Source organism: Sceloporus undulatus, chromosome 2 (genome assembly GCF_019175285.1).
Source record: "Sceloporus undulatus isolate JIND9_A2432 ecotype Alabama chromosome 2, SceUnd_v1.1, whole genome shotgun sequence".
Classification (NCBI taxonomy): domain Eukaryota; kingdom Metazoa; phylum Chordata; class Lepidosauria; order Squamata; family Phrynosomatidae; genus Sceloporus; species Sceloporus undulatus.
The window spans coordinates 176,273,974-176,298,508 of NC_056523.1; the positions used below are offsets into that span (position 1 = coordinate 176,273,974).

A 24,535-nucleotide genomic window follows, 5' to 3' on the forward strand; every position below is an offset into this window, starting at 1 on the left:
GCCCCCACCCCACCCCACCAATTCAGTTCTCGTGCAAAGAGAAAAACCATAATTCACATTATAATACTGGCTTACAAAGTAAAGTAGAACAGGTTCACACAACTAAAGTATTAATTCTAACAGCTAAGTGTATGAGGAACATATGAAATAAAAATTGGACATAGTTAAGTGCACTTAACTTCTACTACAGTACTCAATTCTAGAAACTATTTCCTAAAGAACTGACAGATAAGGTCTTTGCCCTACCTCCTCCTCCCCCCTATATCTTTATAAGAACATAGTTTTGAAGACAAAGACAAAGTGTGTAGCTTACAATATACTTGTTTAGTGTCTTTTCACATTGGTGGCCTTAGTTCAGACTTCATTCTGAACTGATAGTGAAATCTTTTAGGTGCAGAGATTTTAAAATAGTGGATAAAGTTCTGCTCAGGAAAATATCTATGGAGCGACCTCTTGACAAACAAAGGAACTTGAAGAGTGCCAACAATAATAAGTTACCACACTGCATCACAAGCAACTTTACCTAATCATTAAGTGCCACAATATAAGCTATTGAGCAAGACATGGGAATTTATTTTAGTTAGGTAGAGGATACATTTATAGCTGAGCACAATGGTTTAGTTGTCATTTCTTCTGCTAGGAATCCCAAAATATCTTAAGTGAAAAGGCTAAGAACCTATCATCAAGAATTCTGATCATCTCCAGGCAACTGTGGTTCCCAAGGTTTTTTAGGAGTGGACGCTGAGAAAGGTGAGATACTTACACTGCTCTGTGCAGCAGATATGCCTGAATTTTTATACAAGTGTCATGTCAGGCCTCCTTAATTTGGGACACACAAGTCACTGGTAGCTCCAATGGAAAAGCAATTATCAATTAAATGCAGCTGTATTATGAAAATCTGGATCAAAAGAAACCTTCAAAAGAGCCAGCATGTTGTGGGGCAAGAAATGGAGATATGACAACCATGCCCTGCCCTCACATGCCCTACACTCCATCTCCACACTGAGCAGATTGAAGACAGGGAACACACATGTATGTGGTAGGATCAGGACTGCATGTATTCAAGAATGCAGAAAAAGACAACAGGCAAGCAACTAAGCTTTGCAGAATGTTTAATTTTTTAAAAAAGAATACACGTATTGGCCTTTTCACTGTAAAGATATTCAAGAGGTGGGAGTAATGTCGTTAAAAACAGCTATCGTAATTGCTAAATAACATTTCTTAAGTTCAGATGACAAGGCTTCAGTGCCCTGTTCTCTTGCTGTTGATTTCTAGAATCTTTAAAGTTGGGCTTTAAAATATAAATACAAAGAAAAAGGGAAAAAGAAAAAAAGAAGAGTGGGAACATCAGATCTATGATCAGATCTAATGATGTCATACATCAGACATAAAAAGTGGGCCAGGCAAAATGAAGCAAAGATCAATTAACCAAAATGCAGTTTATGTAGACTGTAGAATTTCACTGGTTTGGATGAAAAAACTAGACTGCTTCTTGTTGCTGTTGTGTGCCTTCAATTCACTTCCAATTTATGGCAAATCTATCATGGGTTTTTCTTGGCCAGAGATGTTCAGAGGTTTACCACTGCCTTCCCCTGAGGCTGAGAGCATGTGACTTGCCCAAGGTCACTAGTGGGTTTCATAGCCCAGCTGGGAATTGAACCCTGGTCATATTCCAACATTCAAACCACTACTACACCATGCTGACTTACCTACAAAGTTTTCATTTTGCCAGTTTTTAAAACTGAGATAGACTTGTGATCATCTCAATATAATCTTGACATTTCAGCATAAACATCTGACATAAATAAGTGACCGAAACAGGATGTATACTAAACTATGATTATTAATGAGTCACACAAAGGCACAGAAGCAGTTTTGGAGACAGTAATCAAAAACAAAATCCCACATATGTATAAGTAGTTCAGCACACTAACAATTCTCCCCCAAACAGCTTAATTATTATTATTTTGTCACTGAAACAGAAATTAGAACTAATCTACATTTAAAAGCCCCTCTAAAGTTCTCTAACCCACTGGAGAAATTAGATTTCAACTGGGTTACAAAATGTTTAAATATGCATCATCTCTAGAATGCAAAGCAGGAACAAGAATGAACATGACTAGCTTTCCAAACAGAATTACTTGCACAACTGTTATCAGACCTCCTCTTTCAAAACAATGCTACACATTTTTGGTAGCAATGGCTAACTGGACAGTAAACTTGTATATCATTTTAATCTAGGGTTGCCATAACTGTCAACCTCCAAACCAGGACAAATGTAAAAGATGTAGGACAAATGTAGGACAAAATTTAGCCCCAAATGTAGAGCATGTTTTTAGAATGGAGGACACACACACAACTAAAAAAAATTAATAATTTTTAAAAAAAGCATTAATATGAATGTTTCTTAGACATGCTCAAAATGGAGGACATTTTGGCATTATTCCTAGACAGGTGGCATAAATGTACTTCCCTTTCTAGCCAAACACCCCCTCCCCCCCCCAAATTCCAAAACACACAACAGCACATTTGGGCATTTAACATGGCTTTATTTAACATGGCCGCTTGCATATTTCAGAGGCTTATTGCATAACCAAACCCTTTGGGTTTAACACTTAACATGCGTTAACATGGCTATACATATTTAACATGTCAAGGTGGTTTAACAAGAAGTGGATTTGCCCTAGGTTTCAGGTTTCTTACCCCAACTGTACAAACTCATGCGCAGTGATGAAAAACCAAAGCCCCTTGACCAAGTACACACTTCTGAGAAGTACGGTTGGTTTAAGAAACCTGAAACTGAGGGCAAATCCACTTCTTGTTAAACCACCTTGATATGTTCAATATGCATAGCCATGTGAACCCATGTTCAGTGTGAAACCCAAAGAGTTTGGTTATGCAATAAGCCTCTGAAATATACAAGAGGCAACGTTAAAATAAAGCCATGTTCAATGCCCAAATGTGCTGTTTGGAATGGGGGGAGGGATGTTTGGCCAGAAAGGGAAGCACATTTCTGCCATCTGTCTAGGAATAATGCCCAAATGTCCTCCATGTTGATCATGCCTAAGAAACATGCATTTATATTAACATTTTAAGAAAAGCATCAATTTTTTCGCATGTCCTCCATTTTAAAAAGTGTCCTACATTTGAAAATGTTGTCCTACATTTATCCCGGTTTGGAGGTCCTGACTTATGGCAACCCTAAATACATACACATATATACTGGCTATCAATTTATAATTCAATACTACAAATTCTTAAGTTTAATTTTCCAATCCATCCGGAATTGTATTTACTTAATATGCTACATTTGTTAGAAGGAAAAATGAATCAAAAACAAGAGAAGCTTTTATTACACATGATAACAGCAGCTGCTCGTACTGTTTATGCTAGGAATTGGGAAAAAACAAACTACCCCTACAGTTGACGATTGGCTACATAAATTACCTGTTATGTTAAGCTTGGATATGATAACAATGATATTAAAAGATGATACATTTAATTTAGAAGAAGAGTGGAAAGAGGTAATATTATTTTGGAAATTAAAATGGGGCGATTCAGTAGTACAATATCTAAGAAATTAAAAATACTGGAAATATGAGAAAAGAAAAATGATGTAAAAATATAAAGAGGGAAAGATATATAGGGAAAAAAAAGAAAATATGTTGTTTAGTTGTAGGAAGGAAAAATTAAGAATCATATGAAAACCACTTAGCTGAGAAGAGGAAGTCAACTGTATGTTTTATTTGTGTTTTAAAAAAAAAACAAAATAAAATAATAGATTAGATGTTATGTATGTCTAAGTATTTTGTTTGTTAATGTATGGAGATGTGTGTTTCACTATCTAAATGTCTGTCAGTTATTTTTAAATGTTTATGTGATTTAATAAAAAATATTAAGCAGAAAGAAAAAAGAAAAAAATTATTGCCAGGGGTTCTAAGACTTTTCCTGCCAGTTTTTAAAATAATATCCTTAGATGTAGTTCATCTGAATTTGGAGACTTAAATTCATTTAGAGTAGCCTGCCAGCGCCAGTGTTTGCTGCGCCAGGAAACCACAGCGGACAAACTGTGCGGTCCACTGGCACAGCAAAAAGAAGCCGCAAAAAGCAGCTTCTTATTGCGGCGCAGAAATGACGCTGCAAGGTGCCAATGGCACACTTGCGGCGTCATTTACGCACCGCGACGTGCAAACGCTAAGTGTCCGCTACGTCAAAATGGCAGCGCCCATGTAGAATGGGCGCCACCATTTTGTACATGCTCGGCACGTACTAGGGTTAGGGGCATCCAGAAAGGACACCCTTTCCTAACCCTAGTACGTGCCGAGCACGTACTTTTGGGCAGTGTGGAACCCGCCTAAGTATTCTTGTACTACTTATCTATTCTGTGCTGCATTTCCCTACTGTAACATCTGCTCTATTTTCCCCAGGCTGAGCACTGTTTTCACTAGGCCAAATCAAAAAAGGTGTTAAATAGTTCTATATTTTCTCTGTTCCTTGTCAGTATTTCACCATCTCTCCACACAGCTGCCCCTTGTTCTTCTGTTTGCTACAGACACAACCATAAAAATCCTTTTTATAGTTTTTAAGTTTACTGAAATCAGCTTTCTTAAAGTCTAGAATGTATGTCTGACTATGCTTGCCTCTCCCTTTCCACTCCATGAGAACACGGTCACTCCCACCTAAGGATCCTGCCATTTCCACACCATTAGTCAGATCATCACTGTTGGTTACGATAAGATCTAAAACAGCCAATCCCCTGGTTCCCTCTTCTACCTTCTGGGAAATGAAATTGTCCACAAGGCAAGTGAGGAATTTGTTGGATTTTACATTTTAGGTAGAGTTTGACTCTCAACAGATACCAGGGTAGAAATCTCATTATCAGTATATTTCTCCTTTCTGAATGTGTGATCATCTGTTCCAGGAAAGCATCATCCAAGTCCTCAGTTTGGCTTGGAGGTCTGTAGTAGCCCTACCGCCACCACCACATCCCTGTTGTTTCTTTCCCCCTTAATTTTTACCCAGATGCCCCCAACTTGGCTTCCAGGATTTAAGTCATAGATCTATTCACAGGTGTACACATATTAGTCCACCTCTCTTCCTGTTTGGTTTATTTCTCTTGAAACAGGTTATACCATTCTATTACAGTGCACGCTTGGCTTACGCGGGGATCTGTTCCGGATCCTCCCGCATAAGCCAAAATACATGTATGTTCAAGCCCCATTCACTTGAATGGGGCTCATGCATGCAGCGGTGGCGCAGTTGCGCTTGCTTCATTCATTCAAATAGGATGTGCCGCCCCTTGTGCCCCATGCACTCCTGCATGGCTCTACATGGGTTTGAGCATATGCTCAAATCCGTGTATAGCACACCCACGCACTGTACTACATTTCAAACATGAAACTCACCCCACTAGGTTTCAGTGATGACTATTACAGTCAGACCTTCATATCGACAGATCATTTATCCACCGATTCAATCATCTACAGCTTGAAAATATTTGAAAACTATATAAATTCCAAAACACAAACCTTGATTTTGCCATTTTATATAATGGCCATCATTTTACAGTGCACCCTTCCCTTACACATAAGTGAAATACTGTGTATGGTGGAGCCCCATTTAAAGCAATGGGGCTTGTGCCTGCGGCATACCACTCATGCCATTCCCTCTTTTGGTGCACAGTTTTCAGCATAAGATGAAAGCCACTTATGGCACACCTGTGTATGATGCAGGTACACTGTGTTATGCCACTGTATTTAATGGGCCAGGAACATCCACAGATTTTGTTATTCAGAGGGTGTCCTGAAAACAAACCTCAGTGGATACCAAGAGCCCACCGTATATCATATACATTGGTGCCTCGGGTTACGAAATTAATTCGTTCCGCGGCTAATTTCGTAACCCGAAAAACCTTCGTAACCCGAATTGCCATAGGCGCTAATGGGGAAAAAAGCCGCGGCTCCGCCGCGGCTCCATTTAAAACAGCGCCGGAGTTTTTTCGTAACCCGAAAAAACTTTCGTAACCCGAAACAATAAATCCCTATGGGATTTTTTCGTATCCCGAAAAATTCGTAACCTGGGTATTTCGTATCCCGAGGTACCACTGTATGCATTGCTGTGCTAAGAGTTCAAGTTCATCCTGTTTATGTCCCATGCTCTCTGCATTAGTATACAAACATCTAAGACCATGGGCCAGTCCCCTATTTGTCTTTTGAATGTTTTTTTCCTCCCATGTTGAGTTCTTATGATATTTGCCTTGTTTTCTGTATAACATTTGGGCTATTATCTCCAGCACTTGAACTCCTGTCCTCAAGGATACTGTCTCCCACCCTCCCATAACTCAGTTTGAAGCCCTCCTGATCAAATCTTTCAGAATCTTAGCAAAAATGTTTCTGCCAACTACTGTGAGGTACAACCCATCCCTTGTCAGAAGTTTACCTCCATGAAACTGCACATCATGGTGCAGAAAGCCAAATCTTTCCCAGAAGCACCATCTGCAAAGCAAGTTATTCACCTCCACTGCAGTTTGGGTGCTGCACTGCATGGACATCATCTTTGAGTGCCCCGTATGGATGGGCACACACAATCATTGCGCTCACACGGCGATAGTAGGGCTGGGAGTGTGTAGACACCCAGCCCTACCAACCCCTTATTTCGATGCCAGACCAGTGGAAAACACCAGTCTGTACAGCGCCTAACTCTCCCAAAAGATTCTCTGAGACTAGAGAGGTTTTATCCAATTGATGCTGTCTCTTCCACCACACCCACACAAAACAGCCCTGTTGGTCTTGCCTGTTAGCTGAGCTCTGTTCACTGAACTCCAGGAACTGGAGCTGCAGCTATAGAGAGAGATAGTGGCTGTTGGCTCCTCCCTCCGCCAAGTCTCCATCTTTCCTTTAAAGCAGGAACGAGTAATGGGTGACCCCAGTAATTGTTGTGTGCATCTGTATTCAAGTAGTCTATCAACTTATGGTGACTCAATGAATTTCATAGGTTTGGCAACAAATACTCAAAGCTGTTTTTGTATGTTACCAGAATGCAATTCTCATTATCTCCCACTATTTTCTGTGCTGGCTAAGCTAATGCAAGCTGTCAGACTGTAGCATCTAAAGGGCACGTATTTCCTGTCACCATTCTGATGGCATAAAGCAGGGCTAGGAATAGTGTGGTACCCCAAACTGTGCAGTACACCTCCCAGAAGCACTAGTCAGGTTAGCCAATGATAAAGAATACTGTGAAGCACAGTGCAAAAATGTCTGGAGGACTGCAGAATTATCACCCCTGTCATTTCTATGTTTATAAAAACAAAGAGTGCAGAGCCTCAAAATTCATAACTAACCACACAACTACACTTGCAAATAGGCAGAACAAATTTCCATAAATAAAGCCCATGTGATTCCTATCATACATAACAGAGACCAGGTTACACTACACTGAGGCCAATATTCACATCTCCATTCATGATAATAATAATATAACTGCCAGCTATAAATTAGCAATAGTAATTTCCTCGATCTCTGTATGTTTTTGAAACCAGATGTCATAAAAGCAGCCATGGCTAAAAGCCCAAGATTACACATTATTTTGCTCACAGAAGAACAGAACACCGGGAAAATATCCCAATTAGAAAACCCTTGCACTATAACAAAATGCCACCAATGCTGGGCTCCATGTCTATCAAGGTTTGAATGCATAAAGAGAAGTTTCAAACACACGAGCCAAACTTTTGTCATTTGGGCCTCTCAGTGTAAATTTGTTATTGTAAAAGCCGCTGTCCTCCATGCCCGCCCACCATCAGGACTTCAAGCATATAATCTGGGGATGGGTAACCATTTCTATCTCAAGCTGCAGCCTTGATCCAAGCTTCATACTTACAGCTCCTCTAAACTATGAACAGGAAAATGTGCAGATTTAAGTTTCCTCTTACATGACCAATAATAGCTATTGAGAGAGGGTGCTTGATCTTATTCATGGTGGCAGCATAAGGGGGAAATGTTACCCCCATGCCACACTTGGAAGCATTTGCACCTACTTTTGGAAAAAGAAAACTATATTAAGAATTCCAAAATAATATATGTGTTGGTTCTCTGTCATCAGCATTGATCGTCAACCTTTGACTGTCCAGATGTTTTGGGCTTCAACTCTCAGAAACTCCCAACAATGTAACCAATTGTCAGAGACTCTGGAAGTTGAAAACCAAAATATCTGGAGGCCAAACACCAAGAACTACAGATTTAAAATACATCCCATGCAATCCATATGTTCTCCAAATACCAGCAAACGCTTAAAATAGGAAGAGAAAGAAACAACATCTTCTTTTAATTCTTCTGAATTCAGATTCTAATTCTGCACTATGTCATGAAAGAATATGCAGTGTACTAAAGCTCTGACCCTTAACACATTTATTTGGGAGTTGCTCTGAAACCAATAGTATATATGATTCAGATTCAGTCATATTTGTTCTCTTTCCCCACCACGTGTTGTTTTTTTTTGGGGGGGGGGGGGTTGCTCATATGGGCAATACATAATTCCCAAGTCACAAGGGGTTTAACTTGTACATTCTTTGCTCTTTAATGCACAGATAACATTGAGCAATACATGAGTTAATGGTGCATAAAGCATTCTCAGTGAACTCTGGAAACAATGACCTCAGAAGGAAACAGCATAGTTACTTGATCCCTAAATAAGGAGCCATATAACACTATTACAACCATATGACCATGACAACTAATAGAACTAAGACAACTAAGAGAAATTTCAGACTAAGTAGACTATGCTTAGGAAGCTTCTTTAAAAATAAAAAAATCCTTGCATGATTAATACAACAACTTAGTGAAGTAATCACTTGTGCGATCCAACTCTCTAAAAACCATGATTTAAACCATATCTATACATCTTAATTGGACCTTAGTCATATATTTGTTGTTGCTGTGTGCATTCAAGTCTTTTCTGACCTATGGTGACCCTATGCTTCGGTTTTCTTGGCAAGATTTGTTCAAGGGAGTTTTGCCATTGCCTTCTCCTGAGGCTGAGAATATATGACTTGCCCAAGGCCACACAGTAGGTTTCATGGCGAAGCTGGGAATTGAACCCTGGTGGCCAGAGTCCAACACTCAAATGGCTACACCACACATATACCTAAAACCACAGCCCTATGAAGGTGCTCGTGTTCTCATAAGCAGGACTAAAATTGGAGACAGGGACACACATTTTAGCCCGATTCCCAAACATTACAATGCATCTGGAAGCAGGCTTTAAGCTTGAACATCTGTAACAGGGTTTTCTTGTTCTATTTATTTGAACGTAGTTAATATTCCCATGACCAGATGTGACCCCAAGGGAACAGTATTTTAAAAAACATATACAAGTAGGTTTGTCATTTTCCCGTTTTTCCTGGGAACATCCTGGATTGGAGGGTCCAAAAAATGTCCTGGCCGAGCTAGGCATTTTTGACCCTCCAATCTCAGATTCCTGCTTTGTTCCAGGCCACATTTTGTCAATTTCTAGTTGACTGGAAAAAATGTGGCCGGAAAAGGGCAGGAAGTCGTCTCCTCTTCCTCTTCCTAGATGGACTTGGTTCTCTTTGGCGCCCTCCATTTGCTTCTCCTGGGGCTAAGGTACCACTGCACCTTGACCAAGACACAAGAAGATAAAGCAAGGCTTCCCTGGGCTTGCGGGAGGCACTGCTGTGTATGGGGCCTCAGCCGAAGGAGATCCAGCAAAACCTCCCTGGGGCTTGAGCTGAGGTGTGGGTCCTGAAGGGGAAGCTGGAGCTGCAGGTGGTGGAGCTGCCCGCTGCTGAGAGCCTCCAACTGTGTCTTCATGGAGGATATGTCCGTGGTCTGCCAGGAGACAGCCTCCTCCATGTGCCCAGGGAGGGCTCTCTCCTTCCTTCCTTCCTTCCTCTCCCCACAGAGAAAGGGAGGGGCGGCCTCAGCTGCAGAGGAGGACAAACCAACACTAAAATGGAGGACCTTCCCCCAAAGGTAGAGGGAGGTTTACCGAAGAGAAGGTACAAAACACTTCTAGAAATGGATGCTTCTTGGCCATGCTGAAAATGGAGGATGTTCTGAGAAGCATGAATTTATATTAATGTTTCTGGCTTTTAGTTGATTGTGTCTTCCATTTTTTCTTGAACGTCCTAAATTTTATCCAGGTTTTGTGGAAGAGAATTATGGCAACCCTATATACAGGCCTTCATGCTCAATGCACAGAGGCCTAAAATGCACCCAAGTTCACAGCAAAATTCAGAGGTGAGGCTTACATGTGCACCAACATCTTCAGACCCAGTTTTAACCTGAGAGGGCAAGCATCTGCACAGGACTCATGTAAAAGCTGCTTCTCTGACACAATACTCCACAGAGCTATCAGGTGTGTGCAAATGGTGAAACCTTATTGGTCTTTCTTGCTCAGTCATCACCATAATAGGAGGAATACAATGACTGAAAGAAAAGATCAGATTCAGTGCTACCTATAATTATGACACTAGGGCACTAGATCCCATATGATACTGGGAGCTAAGCAGGGTCAGCCCTGGTTAGGATTTAATGGGAGACCATCAATGAATACCAAGTGCTGTAGGCTGTATTTCAGAGGCAGGAACTGGCAAAACCACCTTCGAATATTCCTTGCCTAAGAAAACCTTACAAAATTAATGGGGTTACTACAGGTCAAGATGTGACTTGAAGGTGTGTGCGCGCGCACACACACACACTTAACAGATGCACAGCAGGTATATAGGTCTGCACTTTAAGAGGTGGTTTTCAAGAGTGTGGGGTGGGCAAAAGTGAGTGATGTAGGAGGTCACAGTAAAAAAAAAAAGGAAATTATTGTAATTCCAACATCCTAAAACAGTGATAAAATAGAATAAATTATAATTAAATGGTAAAACAAAATTATATACAACAGCTGATGGGAGGGAACAGTAATGGCCCTTCCATAAATCTATATTTCAAGACCATTGTGAAGGAAGAGTGAATAATGATGTGTCAGTTAGTCACTTCAAATGACCCAACTCTTGTTTCAACTACTGTAAAGCACATTCATCTACAGGCAGCCACCAGAGGGATGAATGGCTTCCTAGAACATTACTTCTTAGTAAAAGAATAAAACAGGTGTAAAAGGTGCTTATTCTGCACTACAAATGTATAAAATTGATATATGCCAAACTATAGATGGCCACACTAATATTTATTCTACTTTTAAATTCTGAAAACGGTTTCTCTTAAATTTTACATGGCCCTCAGTTTTGCATGTCTTCCAATTTTGATAGTGCAGCTTCAGTATGGTAAGAATTAGAAAAAAAAACAACATTCAGCCTTTTAAAGCTTCATTTCCATTCTTTAGCTTGCTCACCTTAGATTGTAAGCCTGAGGGCAGGGAACCAATTACCAATTTGTAAGCCACTCTCAGAGCATTTTTGAAGAGACTGATATAAATACAATAAATATAATCATTCAATCAATCCACTTTCTGAGACACCTCCCCAATAATAAGGGAGAGAAAATTGCTCTTTAAAAAGTACAATATGAACTTGAACCAACAATATGCAGTAGTAAAAATTCCTACTTACCAGTGGCATTTGCTATAGCTAGGGGAAGCCCTTGCAGCTGATGAACCTGGATTCCAGATCCCAGAGCCCCAAGATTAATGGTCTGAAGGCCTGGTACAGAAGATAGCTGAGCGGCATTTACAGTGACAGTGCCACTGGGGAGAGAGGCAGAAGCTATTGGTGTGAGTGTTGTATTGGTGCTCCCAGTCTGACCCAGGGATGCTACGGGTGCTAAGGCGATTGTCTGAGCTTGCGGATTCTGAACCTGAAGATTTTGCAGTTGAATAGTTTGCCAGCTGACTTGCCCATTTGGCCCCACAGTGGGTGTTCGAATAAAGATTGGACCAGTATTCGGGAGAGCTTGGATCTGAAGGTTCTGCAAAGCATCTTGAGTAGTAAATGTCTGACCAGCTTGCCCACCTTGAACAAGTTGAGGCTGAACCAAAATCTGCTGCTGTTGCTGCTGGCTTTGATCACCGTCTTTCTGTTGGTTTTGCTGGACTGCAACTGCAGCCATCTGCAGAGCGTCAGTGTTTTGAGCACTGTTTGTCCTCTGAGGCGTCTGCACCTGAACATTTGTTCCCAGAGTGCCACTGGTGGAAAAATTCATGATTCCCAAGTTACTTGTTGTGGTAGTAGCATTGTAGCTGTTGGCATTGGTAAAAAAACTGACAGAGTTAGCTTGGGATGCACCCACACTGGAGGAACTGACTGAGGCACCAGATGTTGCTGGTTGAGAACTGCCCTCTTGAGAGCCAGAGGTGCTTAGAGTCACTGATTGAGAAGTGGGTGCCAAACTTGCTGCAATGCTGTTAACAGGCAACAAGGTGATATTGCCATTCAAAGCCAGTGGGACATTAGTGAGATACTGAGTCTGCCCTGAGAGGGTGTTCACTCCCTGAATGGGGACAGCTTGCTGCAAAAGATTTGGCATAGTTGCCAAGATATTGCCTGTCCCAGACCTGTTTGCAATAAGCTGCTGGTTTGTCCCAGGAATGATCTGCAGTTGGCCAGAGGCATCCTGCTGGACGCTAACCTGGGTGGGAGTGGTAGCAAACTGTAACTGTTGTCCGTCACCCAGAAACTGGGGGATCACCTGATATTGAATGTTGGGTATCATGCCTGACAAGCTTGTCAGAACTTGCTGGTTCTGCATGTTGGAGCTGTTAGTAACCACATACTGCCCAGTGCTAGCAGATCGGTTTTTGGATGATGCATCATTCTCCTCATTGCTAGTGCTCTCCTGGTCTTTGGGAGAGTTGGAAGTCCCAGAGGGAGTGGAAATTATTTGCCAGTCATTTCCATTCTGAGACATCTGACTAGTAAGGTCCAGTTCACTTGAGCCTCCCTGTTGTCCCTGTGAACCATCAGTGTTCTCACTGGGAGATTCAATCCTGCTGCATGTTGCTGCCAGCAGAGCCAGAGGGGAAGGCTGGGACTCCTATCAGGAAACACAGATGGAGAGAGGAGGAGTCAGACATCCATTTGAAGGGAAGAGGGTTTGTACAAAACAAGAAAAACAGGGAGGAGCGTAGACATAAAAAGCCTATCCGGAGCAGATGCCTTCCCACTACCAGAAGCAGAGACTGCATGCACTGGACTCATGAGGTCAACACAATAAACAGAGAAGACAAAAGCCACAGATAATATTTCTAACTTAACAGGAGCTTTCCCAATAAAATGGCTTTCAAAACTGTTTTTAAAACTAGTTTGAGTCTATAATGCACAAACAAAACGCAACTCAAAGCCAATCATTCCTAAAAGAATGATCACATTCTAATGATCAGAGCTAAGATTTACAGGAACAAACTTTAACTATCTTGGTTTGAGACTGCCCTAACTTGAACACAAGATCCACAAACACTATTGCACACTTGCAATGTGGACTCCAAACATAAATGCTAGAATTTCAGAGCATGTTCATAAGCAATGTGAAGGGACTAGACCAGTGATTATTAACCTGTGGTCCCATGGGGTATCATGATGTCCTCACAGGGGGCTGTGAAGATTCAGCCCTCAAATGTAAGGCTGAAAAGCCTTGGAGTGGAGGGAGATGGAAGAGGAAGAAGAGAAGGAAGGAAGGTGGGGGAAGAGGAGAAATGGCAGTGCCTTCCACTTCATACACCTTTGTGCAACCGAAGTACAACTGTATAGAGGACCAGCCAGGAAGACAGAGGTCCAGGCCACTTGCCATAGACTCTTCTGTCCCATGGGCTGCCCAGGCTGGCACTTCCCTTCCCCACCAACTCCGCTCCTCTCACCTTCCCAAGACCTGTGTGGCTTAACCCCACACTGAAAGTAGAAAGTGAAAGAGAGGAGAAAGAGGAAAAAGAGTGCTTCATCCCTCCCACCAGCCGAAGCAGCAACTGCACAGCCCTGTCTCCCTGCCCAGGCCTGGGAAAGCATTTTGCTTTCTAGTTCCTCCTGAAGACACTTCCATGGAAAAGATGTCTTGGCCAAACAAGTCCCCACAGCCCCAGTAAGACATCCCTCCTTGCTCACTCAATTCTTCCCTTCTCTCCTGCCTGCCTCCTTTCCCTGGTTGCCCTTCAGAAAGTGTGACCAAACATGCGGCCATGCCTTGTAAAAGTCCCCTGGAGCCAAATCTTGTGGCAAGACTAGGACTCCTGGGAGCTGCTCTTGCTATCTTGCTCTCATTGTGCGAGTGCGTGTGTGTCTTTGTCTCTATGTGTGTGCTCCCCATGGCCACTGCTCTTCCAACAGAGAAAAAAACAAACAAAAACAAAACCTGTGTTGTGAAGAATAAAGGGCTTTGGAGATGCAAGTGTGCACAGAATCAGAGGCGAAGGAGGAGACAGTTTGGCTGGCATAACTAGCAGTGGCAGAAGCAGCAGCTCTAGAGCAGAGGGAAATATGCTCTGGGTATTTGTGATTGAGGAAGTGTGATTGAAGAAGTGTGGCTCTACCTTCAGGAACCTCTTCCCTCCCTCCCTGCATGAAAAAAGTGCATAGGGTAAAGGAATGAGAAGCAAGCTTGATCCCTTTGCATCTCATGTGGATGTCCAGCAAGCAGTCACAATTCTTCACACCATTTGACACTACTACTGATATATACACACACAGAGTGGTGGAGATATATCAGAGAGGTGTTTGGTGGACAAAAACCATGGTGTGTGTGTGAGAGAGAGGACAAGATATAGTCAACTCAGCTTGGTGAATTTTTTTTAGGGGGGGAGGGTTGATGTCCTTCACCACACATCCCACAAATAAATAAATAAATATTTAGCAACTTTACATAAATATTTAATGCACTTTAGGGTTTTAAATCTTCAATTAAGCTTTGGTGGTCCATGGCAAGAAAAGATATTTAAAGAGAAATGGTTAAGAACCACTGGACTAGACCATCACTGCCACACAGAAAGAAGCAAAAAATGATAATGAACAATCAGGCCCATCAAGACCCAAAAATAATTCCCTACTGCATCCAAGATGATGTTGGAATAGCCAGCATTCATTATTTTAGAAACACCTCTCCACCATCACTTACCTGGCCCTCGCAGTTTCCTCCATCATTACTGCTGCCTTCGTCTAACTTCTCAGTCTTAACGATAACCATTTCTTCTGAAATATCATGGTCTGCATAAGATGGACAGGGGAGGGTTGCAAAGACAAAGAATAAAATGCCAATGATCAAAGAAGTTGTACAGAGCATATAATCCCTCCAAAGGAAGGACAGAAATAGTTTAAAAATACAGATTTTTTTTAAAAAAATGGCTGTATTCACCGTTATTGGCAGACAGAATATCTTTGTTGCTGCATGTCTTCAAGTCATTTTGGACTTATGGTGGCCCTAAATTGAACCTTACTTTACTGCAAACTATACAAAGTATTACGGTTATCCAGCTCTAGTGCTGAAACCAGAACATTGCAAAGTAACTACAGGCCAGAACAGACCAGCATAAAAAGCCAGCTTCCAACCAGCTTGAGAGCATGGCATACACAGGACGCATGCTCCCAAGATGCCCAGAATCCAGTTTCATGCTGTTCAGCTGCCCACATGTGGGCCAGCTTCCAGCAATTCCGGCAACACAGTGTTTTGACGCCACACACCACCAGAGAGTGCCTTAAAGTCAGCTTCTGGTTGCAGCGGGGCCGAAAAGCCGGGTTTTTTTACCAGCGCAAAAAGGAGCAGCTGCCACTTCTTCTTCGGCCGGCAAAAAGGCGGATTGGAGCCGCAGAGTGTGGTTGCTGTCTGTTTTGCCCTACCTCAGATGAGGAAATTATGCTAAAAAAAGTTTTTTCCCAGCCTGGCACCCTCCAAATGTGTGGGACTACTATACTCTTATCCTCCACAGCCAAGAGAGGAACCAGCACCTACAGATGTGTTTGGAGGCTGATCTATAATCGCAATGAATTATTCATGTTAAAAACCTCATGGTGGGGGAGGGAGAAGGGAGCAAGAGAAAAGCTAGTAGTGTGTTAGACTCTTTGGTAGTGAGAAGCATTAACATTCAAATTTCTTTTCCACCATGTAGCTGAGTGGCACCAAAGAAGCTGCAGTGTCTCATCCTATCGTTACTCAAACAGTAAGGAATAACATACAATTTCTAACTCTCTGAAGGAATATTGCAATATAAGCGCAATATATGAAGTCTGATCTTCATCAGCTGGCATGCTAAATAAGGCTGTTATGTGTCAGGTAATATCAATGGGAAATTAGGTCCAGGGTGGGGGAAGTGGCAGGAAGTGTTGCTGTAGTTTGGGGAATATGTGAAAACAAGATGATCACTTCTTAATAAATCAACTGGGCTCAGCTGAGACATGGTGATCACAATCAAGCAATGTGCTAGGAGGAGTTATGGACCTTTGTCACAGTTCCCTTTACACCAATTCTTCTCAGCCTCTCTGATGTAGGGGACTCGCAACTTTCTCCTTCTAATGTGGCATGGACAAGCTTCGTATCTGTGCAACTCACTACAGCTGCTTTCTTTCTTTCCTCAAAACTCTGTTGGACAGGCGGCCAAGGGCTTGTGGACCAGCACCATTGCACAAACCATAACTTTTGAGTAATTTTATTTAGTAATTACTACATTTAAATATAAATAGAGTAGCACTGTTCTAAAGTTCACACTGGCCATCTATTCCCAGAGGCAGACAAGCTTTTACATTTCAGAGGGAGAATTGGGAAAATGTAGAATTGGAAAATACAGATTCAGCAGAGCAGATGCTGCAAACAACTCAGCGCAAAATTCATGAAGAAAGCAATCCCCTACCGAACTTGTGCTTTGTGACAATTTAAGAAATTGATTTTTGCTAAGTTTTTCAAAACCTTGGCCAATCTACATAATCTGGATGTGTTCACAAAATCAGTTTATAGTGGAGTATCCTTTATATTCACCTTTCCACCCACAGAAATGATCAAAGGAGATATCATGCTCATTGTTGTTTTATTAAAACACACAGGGTTTTGTGTGTGTTTCATTTAATGGCTGTGGAACACCACACAAATACCTGGAAAGCCCCACACAAAGTGCCCTCAGCATAACACAACTCCAAAAATGGGTGGTGGTGGGGAATAATTGCATGGGCCAGTCTCAAGTGGCCAAGGAACATGCAAATGTCTGACTCACAGCTGGCCCAACAAAGAGCGCAACACCAGTAAAAGCCAAACAAAGCCTACTAAAATTGTAACTTTTTCCCCAGTTTAACATCTTCTCAATACAGTCCCAAGTATTTCTTGTATTACTATGTTTTGAGTATTTTGAAATGGCCCTCGGGCTATTCAATAAACTTGTTTACGACAGCCCCAAGTAAGTTAGTTAGTTTGATGCAACTTTTCCAGGAGAAACAGCTATGTTGCGTCCCTACAAGTTGAGAAAATACACAGGAGGCCAAAGAGCAAAAAGGAGGCATGGGAGAACTTCAGCCAGTGTTATGTTGCCTATTTTGCATTTTGTTTCTGAAAGAACCAGAAGTAGTGAAAGGTGGATGTCTACATTTTAGAAGTCAACCGCATCACAGTGGGCTTGGAAACCTTCCAAAGTCCTATCAAGCAAGTCTGGAGTTCTCCCGGGTGAGGCATCAGTCCTCCGGAAACCCACTTCCTCCTGAGGCCTGGAGTTCAAGTTCAGCTGCAGCAATTCACTTTGGCTTTCCTTGGAACCCTGATAGGTGGTCCACTTGGACTTTGTTGTGTGCCTTCAAGTCATTTCTGACTTATGGTAACTCTATCACAGGGTTTTCTGGGGTGAGAGAGTGTGACTTGCCCAAGGTCACCCAGTGTATTTTCATGGCCAAGCAGGAAATGAAACCCTGCTCTCCAGAACCGTAGTCCTCCATTACACCATGCTGGGTCTCTACTCAGATTCTGTTTTTGTTGTGTGTCTCCATGACATTTCCAATTTATGGCAACCGAAAGCTGAATCTATCATGGGGTTTTCCTCCTAAGATTTGTTCAGAGGAGGCTTGCCACTAACATCCTCTGAGGCCAAGAGTGTGCCCAAGGTCACACAGGTCTCCATGGGCGAGCGGGGAATCGAACCCTAGTCTCCACAGTCGTAGTCTAACATTCAAACCATACCATGCTGGCTGTTACTTAGCCATAAAAGAAAGGCACTCTGCACATGTTCAGAAGAACTCTCCCCCTGCCTAATTCACCCTGGTAGTTTTAAACAGAGAGCCAGCATAGTGGTTTGAGTTTTGGACGACTCTAGAGATCTGGGTTCAGTTCCCAGTTCAGCCATGAAACCCACTGGGTGACTTTGGGCAAGTCACATGTTCTTAGCCCCAGGGGAAGGCAATGGCAAACCTCTTCTGAATAAATCTTGCCAAGAAAACGCCATGATAGGTTCACCTTAAAGTTACCATAAGTGGGAAACAATCTGAAGGCAAACAACAAAGTTTTAAATAACTGAAGTGGGCAGGTTTCCACTGTGGGCAATGTACACACAAAATGCCAAGGGATCTAGTAACTAACTTAAACTAACTTTGAAACTAACTTAAAGAAACTGGGAGCAGGAGCTTTGGCAGACTTGAGCCTAAATGAGATACATAAAAGCTTCTGCTCTAAGCTTCTTTCTCAGTCTCAAAGGTGCTACAAGACCTCTCTGCATACAGTACTGTACTGATTTTCCAGACTAACATGGGTGTGTCTTTCAATTTTATACACACACACACACAACTTCCTTCCCATCCTCCCTCCCTCCCATCCCACCCTCATCCATGGCCTGCATCTCCCTCCTTCAGTTCAGCTGCAACTGTAAAAATAATAGTTTGCCACCACTTTAACTGCCAAAGCTCCCTCCTAGACTCCTGGGATTTGTAGTTTGGTGAGGATACACAAGAATGTTTTGGCAGAGAAGCCTGCAGATCTTTGCTGAGCCTTCAATTCATTTCTGACTTATGGTGACCCCATAAGAAAACTTATGGTTTTCTTGGCAAGTTTTGTTTAGAGGAGATTTTCCATTGCTTCCCCCCCCCCCCCCCGAGGCTGAGAGCATGTGACTCGCCCAAGGTCACCCAGTGGGTCTCATGGCTGAGTGGGGATCTGAACCAAGTTCACCAGGATTGTAGTCCAACACTCAAACATTACGTCACGCTGGCTGGCCTCATTCTTGATACTGAAAAGGTATTCTTAGGCCAAGATACACTGAAACTTGTATAGAGGTAAGAATGGGTTGGTGGGTATTTTCAGATGTATTATATTCCAGTATTACAGTGTGTGTGTGTGTGTGTGTGTGTGTGTGTGTGCGCGCGCGCACACACACACACAGTATTGTATATATTTATATTATATAATTATATTATATATGGTACAGTACATTACAGTCAGCCCTCCTTATCCACGGATTTTTTTTATCCAATGGACTCAAGCATCCACAACTTGAAATTATTCCCCAAAAAGTGTAAATTCCAAATAGCAAACCTAGACTTTCCATTTTATATAAAGGACACCATTTTGCTACGCCACTGTCTTTAATGGGACTTGAACATCCACAGATTTTGTTACCCGCGGAGGGGCCTGGAAGCAAACCCCAGTGGATAACAAGGGCCCACTCTATTAATATTCTGAACCTCTTCCCAATGCTGTTGTTGCTGTTGTGTGCCTTCAAGCCATGTCTGACCTATGGCGACCCCCTAAGACCAACCTAGCATGGTTTTTTTTTAGCAAGATCTGTTCAGAGATGGTTTGCCATTGCCTTCCCCTGAGGAGGCTGAGAGCGTGTGACTTTTGTCCAAGGTCACCCAGTGGGCTTCTATGACTGAGCTGGGATACAAACCCTGGTCCCCAGAGAGCCATAGTAGTCCAATACTCAACCCAGTCCTCCACGTGGGTCAAACTACAAATCCCTGCGTTCCCTGGGGTGGAGGTGAAGGGCCGAAAGCAGTGTCAAACCGCGTTATTCCTACATCGGTTTGAGTCTGTGGAGATCTGGATTCCATAAATGGAATCAGGGGATCACAGAGGTGGAAGAGACCCCCAGAAGGGCCCTGATCCAGTCCAACCCCACCCTGCCATGCAGGAACTCTCAATCAAATCATCCCCATTAAGCCTCTGTTTATAAAGACCTCCAAGGAAGGAGACGCCCCACCACTCTCCAAGGCAGTCATATTCCCCTGTGGAACAGCCTTTACTGTACTGTCAGGAATTTTCCTCCCAATGTTGAGGTGGGTTCTCTTTCCCTGCCTGTAGCTTGGATCCATTGGTCTGTGTCGTAATCTCTGGAGCAGCAGGAAAAAAGCTTGCTCCCTCCTCTATTTGACCTTGGGAGGGGGGTGTAAAGTCACACTCTCTCAGCCTCCTCAAACAAACCTTTGCCCAGGAAACCCTATGGAGAGAGGGTCGCCATAAGAAGGAAACGCCTTGAAGGCACTCCACAGGAGAGAGAGAGGAGGAGGGAGGGAGGGAAGGAAGGAGGAGGCTCCTTCTTTCCTTCCTTCCTTCCCCTGCGAGATTCCCACCCAGAGCCCTGTCCCTGCCCCTCCTCCGCCCCCAACCGTCAAGGCCTGGCTCCCGTGGCTCCCCGCCCGCCGCCCTCCGTCCCTCCGCCCGGGGGGCTGGGCTCTAGGCGGGGCGCGAGAGGGAAGCAGGCGGCGCCCCCCGCCCAGCCGCAATGGCCCCGTCCTTACCGCTCATCTTGGCTGGAGAAAAGGCGGGCGAGACCAAGTGGCGCCCCAGGGGCGGGGGGGGGCGGGGGCAGCGAAGTCGTCGACGAGGCGGACTAACCCCACCGGCGACCGCCAAAGGGTGGCTCAGGGGAGGGAGCTGCGACGACGACGACGACACGGCCCCGAGGCCACACACGGACCACGCCTACCAGAGGATCCCGCCAATCACCAAGTCCGGCGCTCTGAGTGACGGGTCGGGTGACCAATGGTGACGCACAAGGCGGGTTTTGGTGGTGGAAAAGCAAAAAAAGGGAGGGAGTTGAGGGAGTGGTGGTGGGAGCAGTTTCCCAAAAGCTGGGCCTTTTCGGGAAACGCCTCTCAGAGGAGGCGGGGCTTGATGGGAAGAAAAGGCGGGGCGGAACTAGTAATTGATAGGGTCACTGGCCAATCAGCGACCGAGCTGTAGTCCCTCGGGTTGAAACCCTAGAGTGAAGAGACTCTTGATTGAGATCCTTCTCATCCAATCGGAAGACGCAAAAGCTTTTCCACTAACCCATTCCTACCTCTATACAAGTTTCGGTCCAAGTGGGAGAATGACGTAAAATTTAGCCAATCGACATCACTCAACGTTCCAGAGCGATGGGTGACACAACCAATCGGCGACAAGAAAAGGGAGACGGGGAAAAGTGCCTGCGCCAATGAGAACGTTGGATGTCCTTGAATGGTCCAATGGGAATGTCTGTTCCTTTGCGTAATGAAGAGGCGGGTGTTGGCGCCATTTTAGGTCGGGCGTATTTCACCCACCCTTTCCCCCGTTTCCTCCATTTAATGAAGAGGTTATGCAACGAGGCCGGAAGTTCGTAGTTGGCGACGCAAGCGGACTTATTAGAAGTGTGCTCACTTCCGGCCGGTCACGTGGGAGGCCCCAGGAAAGCCTTATGAGCGTGGAATAAAATAAATAACTAAATAATATTAATAATTACATAAATATAATTTGGTTTCATTGGCTGCAGCCGCAGTGCGGAAATAATAATTAATAATAATTAACAATGATAAAATAAATACATACATTATAAATATAATAATAATAATAATAATATTTAAATTAGAAATAATAATAATAAAATAAAACTATAATAATAAAGTTATAATAAATTACAAATAATAAAATAAATAATAAATTATTAATAATGTAATAATAGTACATATAAATAATAATAGATTACAAAAAATAAATAATTAAATATATAAATTATAATAATATAATAGTACATATAAATAATCATAATAATATTTTATGCACATTCAGCCAAGAACGCCAAATTATAGTTATGTAATTAATAATAGATTATTATTGGAAATGATGGTAATAATAATAATAACAACAATAATAATAATAATGTAAGTGATAATAGTTATTGCTTCTTACCTGCCTCTTGGGGGGAGCACAAACAACATTGGTTAAAGCACATCAGTTATTATAACACACATCAGTTTAAAAGAACAAACTAGACGTTATGAGGTTTGACCCCGCTTTAATTGCTATGGCTCCATGCTATGGGATTCTGGGATTTGTAGTTTGTTGCGGCTAGGGTAACCCCAAAGGAGGACAAGGCTCCACGAAATATGAGAAAAATATAGGGCATGACCAAATAAAAGCTTAAAAAACACCCATATAAAAGAAAATGAATGCTTCTCAATCATGTTCAAAATGGAGGGCGTTTTGTAATTTCTGCTGAACAAAAGGCTGAAATGGAGGACATGTCCTGGAAAAGGAGGGTGCCTGTTCACTGTTGTGGCACCAGAGCTCTCTGACAGAGAAGGGTAAATCTCACAAAACTACAAATCCCAGGATTTCAGAGGGTGGATGGAGCCATGGCAGATGGAGCAGTGTCAAACTGCTTTAATTCTGCAGCGCAGATGCAGCCCTTGTAGACCTTTGAGAATAACTGAATCAAAGACTTTGTAGCATAAGCTTTTGTAGGCTAGGTCTGCTTCCTCAGATGCAGTCTGAGTTTATGAAAGTTCATGTTGCGACTTTTGCTTGGTTAGTCTCAAAGTGCTACAGGAATGCTGTATACGTTGGGAACCTGTTGTTTCCCTATTGCTTTTAAAAACTGAAAAAGGCCCCGAATCCTCAAAATGATTTAAAAACAATTTTAAAGCACTTGTTTGATTCACACACACACACAAAATTCTTAACAGCTTTACTGGCCGTTACATGGTTTTCCTAGGAACAGCCCTGGTCTTTGCTATCTAACTGAGGTAGGTACACATTGTTAACACCTCCAAGAAAGGTAAAACTTTTTCATTTGGGCTATACAGTACATGGCAAGTTTTACTTATTTAACTCATACACATTTTTCCAGATATGATGGCAGTACAGAGACTTTTTGAGGAATTCATTCTCCTCTGCCTAAGAAAGGGGGCAACCTGGATCCCAAGAGAAGTCACTTTACCACTGCTAATGGGGTTTAAAATGTTTTGGCCTTTGTGTTAGCCCCACATGGCCAAGAAGGGAAGTGCCTCTGCCTTCATTGAGATCCCCCCAAATCAACTGAACTACAGCAGACAGTATCTGACACAAGATGCAGGCCTGTGGCTCCAACACTGTCGCTTTTCGTCTCTTATACGTATGTCTTTTAAAAGCATCTTTTGCCTGATTAAAAAGCCAGTGCAGTTTTGAAAGCCTGCTTGATGTATTTTATGTATTTTAGATTGTTAATGTTGTTAGAGATGGCAGTTCTGTTTCAAGACTATCAGACCAGAAAAGTAAAATTGGGATTCAAATCTGCAACCAACTCTACAGTCTTGGACTAATCCCATGATCTCTTAACCTAACCTACCACAAGATGACTGTGAAGACAAAATGGAGGTGGGAGGGTGAAATCATGTATGCCACCCTGAGCTCCTTGTAGGAGAGTTGTGGGAGTTATATTACTAATGGTGGGTTTTATGGTTGTAAGTACACATGTATGCAATTGTGCTCTTGAGGTCATCAGAATGTGAGAGAAAGAGATCCTCCATCATTGCCCTTAAACATTGTGATTAGAAATTATATTTTAAAAGGCTTTAGTACTATACACTTCCTTGATACTCTCATTGAAATCAGTGGGACTTGCTTCCAAACAGACACATACAGGATTATACAGAATTGGAGGAATAAGTAAACCAGTGACAATGGCCCAAAACACACTGCAGAAATAATCCAGTTTGAGACTGCTTTAACTGCCCTGGCTTAATGCTAGGGAATTCTGGGAACTGTAGTTTTGTGAGACATTTAGCCTTCTCTGCCAGAGAGCTCAGGTGCCACAATAAACTACAATTCCCAGGATTCCCTAGCACTGACCCAGGCAGTTAAAGTGGTTACAAACTGAATTATTATTTCTGCAGTGTATCTCAGACCAATGTGAAGAGAGAATTAGGACTGTGTCCTGAAGACCTGAATTCAGATTCTTTCTGCCAGAGAGCCATGTTTTTCAGTGTCAGTTCCCAAAACTGGAAATAATCGTTCAGGTAAAAATAATAAAGGATTGAAAGTTAAGAGTAGAGTACATTCACCATGGGTATAATGGTTATCACAGAACTATGTTTTTGTAGTATTCTATAATCGGTAATAATATTGCAGAATTATTGGGAGTTGCTGGATGACCAGAGTAAAAAGGTCAAAAGTGGATTTTCTCTCCTATCCATCTTGGAGAGGTCGATAATTAAAGAAATAACATAGTATAGTATTTTTGTATGCATTGGTATAAGAATGCAGTGGTCACATAAAAAGCCTATTTTGCATACAAAAAGGCTTTATGTTTGAACATTGTGTTCTTGTACCAAAAAGTACTGGAAAACAACGTCTTGAATGTTTGGAGACATTTGAACAAATGCAATCCAAAGTGTGCTAAAAATGGACATCCATAT

At 42.5% G+C, this 24,535-nt stretch overlaps 1 protein-coding gene across 3 annotated transcripts in view; it reads right to left on the reverse strand.

Moving 5' to 3' along the window:
• The window catches only part of SP1 (Sp1 transcription factor), a 45,564-nt gene extending 23,457 nt beyond the window's left edge, over positions 1–22,107 (reverse strand). Inside the window, exons 1-3 of one of the 3 annotated variants that reach the window (XM_042450113.1) lie at positions 22,050–22,107; positions 15,060–15,148; positions 11,573–12,992 (exon numbers count right to left, since the gene is read on the reverse strand). In XM_042450113.1, coding sequence (XP_042306047.1) covers positions 11,573–12,992; positions 15,060–15,148; positions 22,050–22,092 — 1,552 coding nt within the window. In that variant the 5' untranslated portion in view covers positions 22,093–22,107. Of the gene's footprint in view, positions 1–11,572; positions 12,993–15,059; positions 15,149–15,296; positions 16,057–20,641; positions 20,790–22,049 lie in introns of those variants that run through there. The other 2 variants (XM_042450114.1, XM_042450115.1) reach the window with 2 other exon arrangements.
• Positions 22,108–24,535: the final 2,428 nt, after the last annotated feature.